Raw genomic sequence first — 11,388 nt, forward strand, 5'->3', positions numbered from 1 at the left:
ACTACATAGGGGTAGAGACTAGGCGTTCCCACACAATTGCTCGCAATGCTGCAGCCTTGATCCCGCGAGTAGAGTGAAACATCGAAGATAGCTACTCCCGCGAAGCTAGAGATGGGCAGCTGTGGCAAGCTCTAATTCTTTGCCTCCGGTTTGTGCAGTGAATTCGGTCATTGAGTCGCAATAGTAACGCGGCGGTATAGCCTTCTGACCTTCACTGGGAGCGTCACTCCAACAAATCAAGCCCCCAGAACCATCCTTCTTGACCGCCACGGCACGCACCACATCGCTCTTCTCCCTAAGCCCCAACTGCCCCGCGAGCAGTGCATTGACGACACTGATAATGTTCTTAGAGCATTCTTTCTCAAAATTCCCCATCCAATACTCCGCTCTCTCTTTCTCCACACTGACATCATCAATATCGATAAGCTTAATCTCAAAGTGAAGACCGCGGTCCCAAGCCACACGTAGCAACACCGTAATTTCCACAACATCCATTCTAGTATCAAAGACCCTCGCCTTTCTGTCCAGATAAGTATAGAGAAATTCACTATCTGGGAAGGTAAAGGTATCAAACACAACACTTCTCACGAGCCCGGCTCTCGAACCCAGAGTATCAAAGAATTTGACGAGTGCGCTGACGAAACACGGGCGCGTAAAAGTAGCAAATTTGCTTGTTCGGTTCAGCAAGAAAGTGTTGGTGGAGTAGAACACTGATGATGCTTCTGCGTTGATTTGTCGGCAGGTTAAGAAGAAGGCGGTGGGTATAGTGGTGTTGGATGCATATGGCACGACTGGCTTGGGCGTGTTGCTTCTAGGATCTTGGTAGAAGTAGAGGCGGATTGGAGAGGGGCGGTGGCAGATGTGGTGGTAGATTTTGTTGCGGACTTCGGCGGGGAGGGCGAGGAAGGATGGGGCTTTGGGTAAGGCAGGTCTTGACTGGTGACTATTGCGAGACGTTGTAGTAGCGTGCATGATGTTTGATTTCGTGTAGAAGATACCTAGAGGATGAATAGAGGAAATGTGGAAGTAAAGAGAACTACACGGCTATTGCTACGGCTCATCGCCCGAGCGTTGCCCACAGACTCATGGCTATGACATGCACTGGACACAGTGTGAGAAGTCACTGCATGCTGAAGTTCATATTCGTTGCAGGAGATGTAGAGAGCCCGATGATAGTTCCATGAATCACAGGCGCACAGTCATCGTCTTAGAGTCATAGCTGGCGGGATCGAAGAGTCATTCAAACTAGGTAATGTGTATCCCGAGAAGTATCTAGAAGTCTACATCACCGTTCTCAACATTAGCAAAGTCTTGTTTTATAGACTCATGTAGACTACAGGTACCCGCTGTATTTCTTCCCTGTAGGAGGTCATCAATCGTTTTCGCAAAGCTCATTCTGCCTCCGCATTCGCCATTCAACGCGACACAAGATACTGCCAGTCAAGAATGCTCGAATCGTCATCATCATCTTTCCTAAGTGGACAGTCATCCTCGCAGGCGCAACAAAGCGGCGGAGCCTTCAACCTGCACTCTGTTAGTAAAACCATCCAGACTATCAAAGAAGCACACGGAATCGCAACTTACGTCTTGAAGTAATTAGGGTAGTACTCGATACTCTTCATGAGATACACCAAAATTTCCTTCTCATCAGCCCTAAAAGGGAAGAACTGCGTATCGTCATAGTATTCACACTCCTGATGCGTCTCGCACTCCCGGTAGTCCCGATCAATGGGGTGGAGAGATCGAACGGAAACGGGGCGGTATACTCCGGACACAATCTCGGAGGCAGGCTCCCAAGCTCCACCCGTGTCGTCAACCGAATCGTGGACAGTCTCAACGATGTCTCCGAAGCCGTTGGTCCAGAAATTGGGTAGGTAGGACTTATTTGATATTCCTGTGAATGCGCAGTCCAGAATAGCTTTGATGACGTTTAGTCGTAGTCTAGTAAGGGTCATGGTGTGGGTTGCTGTCATGGCAGAGGAGCCATCGGGCGTGGGCGTCCATAATTGGATTGTTACTTCATGATGGGGTGGTGTGGTCGAGGTTTCCATTACGAAGGGTAGAATGTTGATACGGATGTCGCTCAGCGTGGCTGAGCTATTTAGATCGAACCTGAGGATGAAGTTTATGCCGGTTGGACGAGAATAGAATTCGCTTGATGTTGCAATAGTCCTCATCGACTCATCAGTCATCGGCTCACGGCTGTAGCTGAATTTAAACGTTTTGCGGAGGAAGCGTCTCAGATTGTCGAAGTTCTGGAATGTAGTACGAGTTTCGCTTGTTGCCATCGTCAGAGTAAAGCGGTTGTGGAACAGGAAATGCGACCTCCAAGTCTCGAAAATCTCTTGGTTGGTATGCAGCAACCCGCAGTTGAACTTGGTTTCTTTGTCGAGATCGATGGCTATGCCATCAACAGGGTTGATGATCGCGTCGAAGATGAGTCGGCGTATGCGTTTGGGGATACCAAGTAAAGAAGCGTGGTTGCTCTTTACAAGCTCGAGTCGAGACCCATCATCCTCCGCCACGAAGGTCGACATATGCTCTGAACCAGGAAGTATTCTAACCAGTTGCGGACGTGCACCCCGATAGTCGTAATTTGTAGTACCCCAGTTGATCATTCCTCCGGTTCCATCTCGCTTTAGACCAACGGCAGCAACTAGTCTTCCATACTGCCGTAGCTTCAGTTGACCCTGTAGAATGGACCGTATAATGGTAGTGATTGATGAAGCGTGGCACCGGAAAACTTCCCAACCCTGATAATTAGCAGGACCAAATGGCTGGGTGAACGAGACATCCACGTCAGCGTGAAGACGCCAGATAGCCCGCAGAAGAGGAGTAACCTCAAACAGCTCCAGTTTCTCATCGAACACCCTTTCTTGCTCCTCGAAGTCATTGTCAAGTCGAGCTTCTCCCATGAAGCAGTCTCTGGATTGTAGATGATCTAGATCCAAGACAATGTTACGCAGCCAATGCGCTTGTGATCCAAGACGGCTGAAAAATTCTCGTGGTACTTCGACAAACGAGCTAGGCAGGTCTGTTGGATGAGGAGAATCGCGCGAAAGTCGAAATGTGTTGTTTGAGTAGAGCATAGTACCTGCTTCGCGATACAGCGTTCGGCACGACGTGAAGAGATCCACCGGAGGGTAAACCTGGGGAACAAAACGAAGTCGCATATCTGTATCGTAGGACGGGCGATGTTGAGTAACGAAACCCACGCTCACTAGTGTGCGAGACTCGACCAGATAGCTGAAGATATGATTGCGGAGTTCGCCGGGTAGATCTAAAATTGAAGGCTTGTCTGGATCGGCGCGCTCCGAATCTCCGAGACTGAGGGGTACAACGGGGTGGAAGTTGTCCATCGCGAGTATAGATGCTGGGGGGTACCAAACGTCATAGTGGTCCTTGAACTCTCTGTTAACCTTGCTTGAAGGTGAGCCTGGAGGTGAGCCTGGAGGTGAGCCCTGAGTTGAGCCCTGAGTTGAGCCCTGAGTTGAGATTTTCGGTAGCTGAATGGAAGGTGGTTGAGGCGGCGACAGCAGTCCAACGCGGTAGGGAGCTGAATTTCAAGTACTCCCCCGGAGAACACTAGGCATGAATATCGGGCGCAATGTGGACCTGGCTTTTCTCAGTGAAACTGCACAAACTTAGGTAGCAACCGACTGCCACTAATTGCGTTGTCAGTAGCTGCATGCGAAAGGAAGGTAGGAGAATGAATGTAGGACAAGGAAGAGGCTGATACGTACGTGTTCATCAGGGCCATCCCAACGGAAAGCCCCTCGAATGAGAGAGATCTCGATCATTGAAGACTTGCGTGCGCAAGGTTATAAGGTCGAGCGCTGTATACACTCATAGCTGTGATATGTACACCATTGCAGGCGATGAGTGTGAATGCGAAAAGACGATGGGTCGCGACCTGGAAGATGGCGCGGTTAGGTGCCCAGCACTCGCTTCACCATCCATTGCACATGCCACGTAAGGTACCTGTCCTTAATCTCGAGCGCGATGGAATGAACCCACTACTTCAATCGAAGACGCCTTGCATCAAAAGCATTCAACCCTACTGTTATTAGTATGCGACGGCGTACCATAACAACTGGACTTGTTTGTCGTTGAGCGCGGTGGGTGGAAAGGTCGTGCTGTAAATGACAGATGCGGAGTCAACGTTGCGGAGTCATAGCACCATGGGCGAAGAGTGGCACCGACACCATGACGCACGTTTGCGAGTCATACACGTCATGTCGCGACAGTCATAGATTTCCGCAGGTATCGAAAGCAATGCTAGTAATCATCTTGCTGTGTTCATTGGGTTTGCGCGATTTGAATCCGCGTATCGCAGTCTACCAGCCGTTGCCCAAACTGCTATGTATTACCCAAGTACTCTCGATCAAGAGGTCTGGCCCGCCACCTGCGGTCGCACAACACAAATCTAGCTTTTGCATCTGCATGGCCTCCAAGAAGTTGTATGAGATATTCCACATGAAGCGCAATTTCATGCGCCATCTCGACCGTAATACCTAGAGTCCGGTTCATCGTTTGCAGAGCAATTTTCGTCGGGGCTTTTGTGCTCGAATGGCTCCGCGGGAAGATGACTGCGAACAGGTCAGTATATGTGATACACTAGTAGAGATAACAGCTTACCCGCCAAGTACAGCCTCATACGGTCCCGCTCGATCAACAATCTTGATGAGATAAGGTAAGATTTCGCTGACCTTGCGCCGGAAAGGGAAGAATTGAGCAACGTCGTAGAGAACCGCCTTCTGCGATAAGATGTCGTCAGATCGATAATGGATATCGACAGGATGTAACCTCCACACTACAAACCCTCCCTCGGTGTTGCCAATTGGGACAAGCTCAGAGGCTGGTTCCCAAGCGCCTCCTACAGGTTCGTCAACGTTGTTGACTTGCACGACTTCGCCGAATCCGTTGATCCAGATGTCTGGTGCCAGCGCTTTTGACTCCAGGTAATAGGTCTTCATCATGACGGCGATGACGTTCAAGCGCAGCTCCTGAAGTGTGAGGGTATGCGAGGTGGCCAGGGTAGAGTGTCCTTCTGTGTCGGTAACCCAAACTTGGATCGTGACTCCGTCCTCTCCGCTAGCCGTTGATGTCTCCATGACTAATGGCAAGATGCTGATGCGGATGTCGCTCAAGGATATGGCACCTTGTAGCTCAAATTTGAGAATGTACTTCAATTCGTTGTCCACTCCTGGACCGGCAAGGACAGTTCGCGTCGGAATGTCGAAGCCATCAGTATGGAAAGTTTTCCTCAGCAATCTCCGCAAGTGGTTGAACTGGTCGAAGTCGGTGCGCGCGCGGTCTGTCGTCAAGACTAGCTCGAAACTGTTGTGGAAAAGCAGTTGATCGCGCCACGAGCGATGAACTTCCCAATTGACATTGATCAGACCACAGTCGATCTTCGTATGCGTGCCTAGATCAATCCGATGGCTTTCGCGAGGGTGTACGACCATATTGAATATATAGTCGCATAAGGGTTTTGGAAGATCCAGCAAGGCCAGCGGCTTCTCTCGTTTGCTTACCTCCAATCTAGCTCCACCATCCTCTGCGATAAACGTGGACGTATAATAGTGGTCGGAAGCAACTCGTCCACGTTCAAAGGACCAGCCATCGAGATTGGGGTTACTGATTCCCCAACTAATCTTTCCACCGGAACCGTCTCGGTACAGGGAAACGGCGCCCAACAGCCGATCCTGCTCTCGTAGCCGTAGTTGGCCTTCTAGAATCGAACGAAGCATAGCGCTCATGCCTGGCGCGTTGCATACCCCACGCATGCTTTGATCTGGTAAACGCTTCTTTTGGTGGAATGAGAAGTCGACTGTTGGCCCCATCTTCCATATCGCACGCAGGAGAGGAGTGATCTCGAATAGCGCAGGTCCGCCGTCGACATCAGCAAGCTCCTTACCACTGCGCCGTGGTGATAGAAGTGGTAAGCGACTTGTGTCATAGTCAAGGTTCTCGAGGTCGAGTACAACCCTCCGAAGCCAGTGCATTTGAGAGCCTATTCGGGTAAGAAAGGCAATAGGCAACTCGATGTCATAGACACGAGAGGCTCTAGCATGCGGAGACCAGTAACGACGGATCTCCATGGCGAAGGTGTTGCCAGAATAGAAGGCTGAAACTGCTTCACGATACAATGTTCGACATGATGCAAACAGGTTCAAGGGGATCCATACTTGTTTGCCGAGACGCAGAAGTAGCGCACCGATGTGTTGGGAAGGAGCGCAGTCGCAGGATCTGAGCCAGAGTGGATTTTTATAGCCAAGAGGACCGCAGGAGCAGGAGATCTGGATTGGATCCTTATGTTCTACCAGGTATCCGAATATCTGGTTGCGAGTCTCGCCCGGTAGATCGAGGATCGAAAGCTTGTCCAAGTTTGCGCGCTTCGAGTCGCCGCGCGCGAGAGGGGGCAGGAGCTTCTGATCGTCCATGGCTGTCGGTGGGTGAGTCGATTGAGATCTCCAGAAACATAGGAAGAAGGTGATCGAGGTGGCGATGGTGCTTGTACCTTCAGGCAAAGCTTGGGTGTATATAATCCAGACGTACGCTAGGCATCAGGACCCTCAACGCAGTGGCAACCTGACTTTACCGAGCCGAGAGGTTTGCTTCATTAGTAGGAAATTTTGAAGAAATGAGGGATCAAACAAGGCACTGCGGCGCCTTCATTGTGTGCTAGCCGTAAGTGACGCAGATTTCTCATCGCGAGCTCGCAACCCTAGGGACGTCGCATCGTCCAGAGCTTCGACGCCATCATCAACAGCGTCCCTTGAAACCAGTGCATCAAGCACTGGTATATGCGCGTGCAAGTCGATAAAAACCCGATACATCAATTACTCCAGGAAGCAACATCTGGTAATTGCGACGTGTGAGGTTTGTCGATAATCCATTGTCGAAGTGACGCCTACAGTCCCTGATTTGCTCCCGAACGCGACGCGACAACGCTAGTTACTAAGCATACACCATGATGTCCCAGCACGTTCCACAAATCATCCTCGCATTGAATTCTCCAGACTCTACTCATAAATGCTGATTTGCGTCTCCACCCGCAGCGCATCCGCCGACCTCGTCATACCTTAACCCATAGCCTCAAATTCACCGACGTAGCCGCCAGCCCATCAACCCACACTACTCAAGCCTACTCGGATGCTCTCTCCACCCCCGATCCTTCCTCGGACAAGCACCATTATAGCATTCACATTCCACAACCGCATTCCGCAATCTACACACCAATTAGCACATCCCCACTTCAAATACACAATCAAAGCCAAAACTCAGCACTTACCCCGTAAAAGCCCCATCCCCCTCCCACCCAGCCCCATCCAAACAACGCACAAGAAACGGCAGCACCTCGCTCGTCCTCCTGCAGTAAGGAAACAGTTGCCACAGCAGACTTTACGGATACCGACAGTCAGGATGGAAGTAGTGGCCGCTGACGTAGTCAATCGGATGGACTGTCAAGTCACGATAGTTTTCTTGTTCTTCATCGTCCACGAACGAGGAGGCTGGTTCCCAGGGCCCGCTGGCGGAACAGTAATCGGCGGTGGGAGCTGTGGTCTGGACGACTTCTCCGAAGCCGTTGATGTAGAAGTCTGGGAGTTCGTTGTCGGAATGGAGGTTTCTGGGGTCGGAGTATACATGGGTCATTATTGCTAGTACGATGTTGAGTCGTAGTTTGTGGATGGTCATGGTATGAGATGTGATCAAGGTAGATGGTGCGTCGGTGCTGGGCCTCGTCCAGATCTGGAACATTACCGTGTTTGTTGCTTGTGTAGTCGACGTCTCCATGATGAACGGCAACACATTAATTCGCACATCAGCAAGAGAGACTGCACTGTCGGTTTCGAATCGAAGAATGTACGAGGGGCCAGGCTGTTGATGCGTCTTGTCAGGCGTAACGATTTGCGCGGTGATGGTGTCCGGTTTTCCAGGTGAGTAGGATGATATGCACTGGTAGGTTTTGCGGAGGAAAGTTCGGAGATTGTCGAAGTCATCAAAGGTCGTGTGCATCTGCCTTGTTGTCATGGTTAGTATGAATTTATTCCCGAAGATAAACCTGTCGCGCCAAGTGTCGTAGAAGTGCCTGTTAACGTGGACTAGTCCGCATCTGAATTTCGTGTCGTGGTCGAGATCGATAGATGTGCCCTCGACGGGATGCACAACCATGCTGTAAATCCGCTGCTGGAGGGATTCGGGAAGGGTGAGCAAAGTCAACGGTGTGCTACGTTTAGTAACAAGCTTGAGCCGAGACCCGTTATCTTCAGCGATAAAGTCCGTCAGATAGTCAGGGTTCGCCTGGAAGCGACGTGTGGGGCCATAATACGGTCCTGGCGGAGGTTGAGTAGTACCCCAGCAGAGTACCCCACCAGATCCGTCTCGCTTGAGAGCGACCGCGCGTAGGTGCTGTCCGTAGCGCTGGAGTTGAAGTTGGCCCTGGCAGATGGACTGAAATACAACAGTCATGGCTGTAGTATCACACGTGGTGCGCAGAATGAAACCTTGAGGACTGTCATCCACGACCTTGTTGAAAGAAACAAGTACCTTCAAGTTTCGACTCCAGATGGCGCGGAGGAGGGGCATAACTTCGAAAATGTCGTCCCATTTCCATTTGATCGAAGGAAATGCAGAACCATTTCCCTCGTAGCAGCTGTGGTCTTCGTACCCTTTTAGGCAGCTCACATCCAGTTCAAGCTTGGAGAGCCAAGGAGCTTGCGAACCCAAGCGAGTAATGAAGATGCTGGCTATCTCGATATATGAGTGGTTTGTTTCGCCTGCGTCATCTGGTTTCAACGTAAACGTGTTGTTGCCGTAAAAAGCTGAAGCTGCCTCGTGGTATAGCTTTCGGCAGGAGAGGAAAATGTTGATCGGGATTCGTACTTCGCCGTTGAGACGCAGATATAACGTCGTAGTCCAACAGTTTATTCCGTGGTAGCGTACGTCAAGCGGTGACGGAGATTTGACAAAGTACTCGTAGATTTGATTGCGGATTTCGCCTGGTAGTTCCAAGAAGGAGTGTTTGTCTGAATTCTCGCGCTTCGAGTCGCCGACGGCGATGGGTGGGGCGTCATAGGTATCTCTAATTGAGGAGCGGAATTTGGCGAGCTCCTGACCCCATACCCCACCATCAAACGTGGATATAGCTTTTGCTGACATTTTCGGTGGTTGAGTAGAGAACCGTTCAAGGTAACGAACAATGCTTATACACGGGCAGGAGCGAAGCCCTAAGTACCACGCAGGAGTCTACCAGGCACCAGCACCCCCAAAGAACCACGATACAAACCAGGCTCTTTTCGAGTGAATGTTCTACCCGTCGTATTCACAGCCCATACCCCCTCAACCACCTCAACTCCCTCGCCTGATGCTCCAACGCCCTCCTCATCTCAACCCCATACTGTCTCTCCCTCATCTTCTCCCCGCCACTCTCTCCCTGCTCTTCCAACGCATCCTCAAAAACATCCCTCGCCATCGGCGGTTCCTTGCCAAAGCCCAGCAGCCCCAACTTGCCGTCTCCCGTCCACAGAACAAGGTTATTCAGACCAAGTGTTTCTGTGGAGGAACCGGAGGGCGTGTAAGGTGTTAAGAGGGAGGCATTACTCGTAGGCAAAATCTTCTGCACAATATCACCCCACCCCGCTTCCTCGTCCGGCGTCGCATTCACCAGACTACTCTGATGCTGTTGCGACACAGTCTCCCCATCCTTACCCCTCTGGAAATCATTGATATTGAACTGCCGCACAGGCGTACTCCCATCCCGTTCAACCCACTTCATATTCCCATCGCCATCCGAGAAAACAAGTCTCGTGCCCTGCGGCGCCACAGCCAATAACTTGGAACTACTAGCCGTCTGCCGATTCTGATAATACGCTTTCTGGTTGCGCGTCGTGCGGCTGTCGCTCGAGTTGATGGAGCGAGACGGTTCGTTCGAGAGACCATACAATTCCAACGAGCCTTTGCCTTTGTATTCACCCGCTGCGATCAACGTATACCCGCGTGTCGATTTCGTTTCGCGCAACAATGCCGGACTGCTGTACGGTCTACCCAGTCTCAGATCTTGTGGTACGAAGGGATGCGGTATAGCCGTGATACACGATAACCGCGCACCGGAATGCACAGTACCGCGTAGTCTGGGGAAAGACCTCCGGTCAAAGTTCAACATACTGGTGAAGCGTCCTGCGACCCAGATATCGCCGTTTCCATCCCAGTCGCGCGTTGTAGGTAGGTGGAGGATAGACAGCGCACCGGGCTGGGAGAGCGAGACGTGGCCGTCGAAGTCGCCGGTGTCGAGGCGCGAGAAGTCGCTGTCGGTTGGGCCGCCGATAAGCTCGCAACGGACGGAGGAAGGCGGTGCGGGCGGTTTGCGTGAGTCGTGGAGGTGGAGCGTCCAGTTTGTGCCGACTGTGAGGGGGGTGCGATGGTGGGCTTCCGAGAGGGCGGTGATGGGGAAGGGGTACGGTGTTCGTGAGACGACTTGGAGGGTGTTGAGGTCGACTTCGTTGAGGGCGTTTTTGACGGCGAAGAAGCCTTTGTGGAGTTTGCTGTCGATGCTTACGCATTCGACGGCACCGGTTTCTGTCATGATGGCTTGGCTTTGTGTGAGGCGCGTGTCGTAGTCGAGGTCTGAGCCTCTGCCTGGTAACAGCCCAATGTCGCTCTTCGCTATCATCTTGCCCTGTCGGTCGCTGCTCGCTGAGGCGTCCCAGATGCTGATGCTGCCATCGTCGAGGGGGGCGATGAGCTTGTCTGCTAAGCCATTGTCGTCGAACAAGATGCCCGCGCCCGTAGCCTCCCTCCTTATGGCCCCCTCGTCTCTCTGCTCCGTCCCAGCATCCTGGAACCAGCTAATCTTCTGCTCGGCGTGCCGCTGTATAAAGTCCTGGTACCAATTCACCTTCTCATCAGGGTAACTAGGATCCCAATTCGCAATCAGCGCCTGCCTCCGCTTCTCCTGATTGCGCTCCTGCTGTGACTCAGCACTTGGCGCGCTTTCATCATGTACAGAGGTATCAAATGTATTGGCGAGGGTGTCGGCGGCGCGTATCAGCTCGGCGAGGCGGGGGTCGATGTCGGTGGTGATTTCGAGACGGCGGCGGCGGCGCTCAGCGGTCGAGTGGGTGAAGCAGAGCGACTTCCAGAGGTTGTTGTCGCGCGAGAGGTTCAGGAAGCGGCGGGACACGTGTTGGAGGGCGACAAGCTCCGAGGGTTCGAGGTCTGGGGAGGGTCAGGGCTGGGTGGGGGATGCGCGTGATGGGCACGGATGCTTACAGGAGATGATATGGAGGATCAGCTCGTCTGGGAGATGTATCATTATAGTCAAAGATGGTTGAACTTCGAATGGTTGCCTTTAGAGGTATGAACGAGTGCTAGGATTTATGTGTC

The 11,388-nt window shown here is 51.9% G+C and overlaps 4 protein-coding genes across 4 annotated transcripts; all 4 read right to left on the reverse strand.

Moving 5' to 3' along the window:
- Positions 1-1,580: 1,580 nt before the first annotated feature.
- Positions 1,581-3,751, reverse strand: J4E93_008665 (uncharacterized protein; the record flags this gene model as incomplete). Its single annotated transcript, XM_049346563.1, has 2 exons — positions 1,581-3,411; positions 3,744-3,751. The coding sequence occupies 2 exons, from the start codon at positions 3,749-3,751 to the stop codon at positions 1,581-1,583; spliced, it is 1,839 nt and encodes a 612-aa protein (XP_049196453.1).
- Positions 3,752-4,634: 883 nt separating this feature from the next.
- Positions 4,635-6,446, reverse strand: J4E93_008666 (uncharacterized protein; the record flags this gene model as incomplete). The annotated part of the gene is made up of 1 exon (XM_049346564.1): positions 4,635-6,446. One exon carries the CDS (start codon positions 6,444-6,446, stop codon positions 4,635-4,637), a length of 1,812 nt encoding a protein of 603 aa, XP_049196454.1.
- A 961-nt stretch (positions 6,447-7,407) lies between these two features.
- J4E93_008667 (uncharacterized protein) lies at positions 7,408-9,137 on the reverse strand (the record flags this gene model as incomplete). Its single annotated transcript, XM_049346565.1, has 2 exons — positions 7,408-9,088; positions 9,130-9,137. 2 exons carry the CDS (start codon positions 9,135-9,137, stop codon positions 7,408-7,410), a joined length of 1,689 nt encoding a protein of 562 aa, XP_049196455.1.
- Positions 9,138-9,328: 191 nt separating this feature from the next.
- Positions 9,329-11,317, reverse strand: J4E93_008668 (uncharacterized protein; the record flags this gene model as incomplete). The annotated part of the gene is made up of 2 exons (XM_049346566.1): positions 9,329-11,220; positions 11,275-11,317. 2 exons carry the CDS (start codon positions 11,315-11,317, stop codon positions 9,329-9,331), a joined length of 1,935 nt encoding a protein of 644 aa, XP_049196456.1.
- Between the last annotated feature and the right edge of the window lie 71 nt (positions 11,318-11,388).

The sequence above is a fragment of the Alternaria ventricosa genome (genome assembly GCF_023758065.1).
Source record: "Alternaria ventricosa strain BMP 2768 chromosome Unknown scaffold_17, whole genome shotgun sequence".
Taxonomy (NCBI): domain Eukaryota; kingdom Fungi; phylum Ascomycota; class Dothideomycetes; order Pleosporales; family Pleosporaceae; genus Alternaria; species Alternaria ventricosa.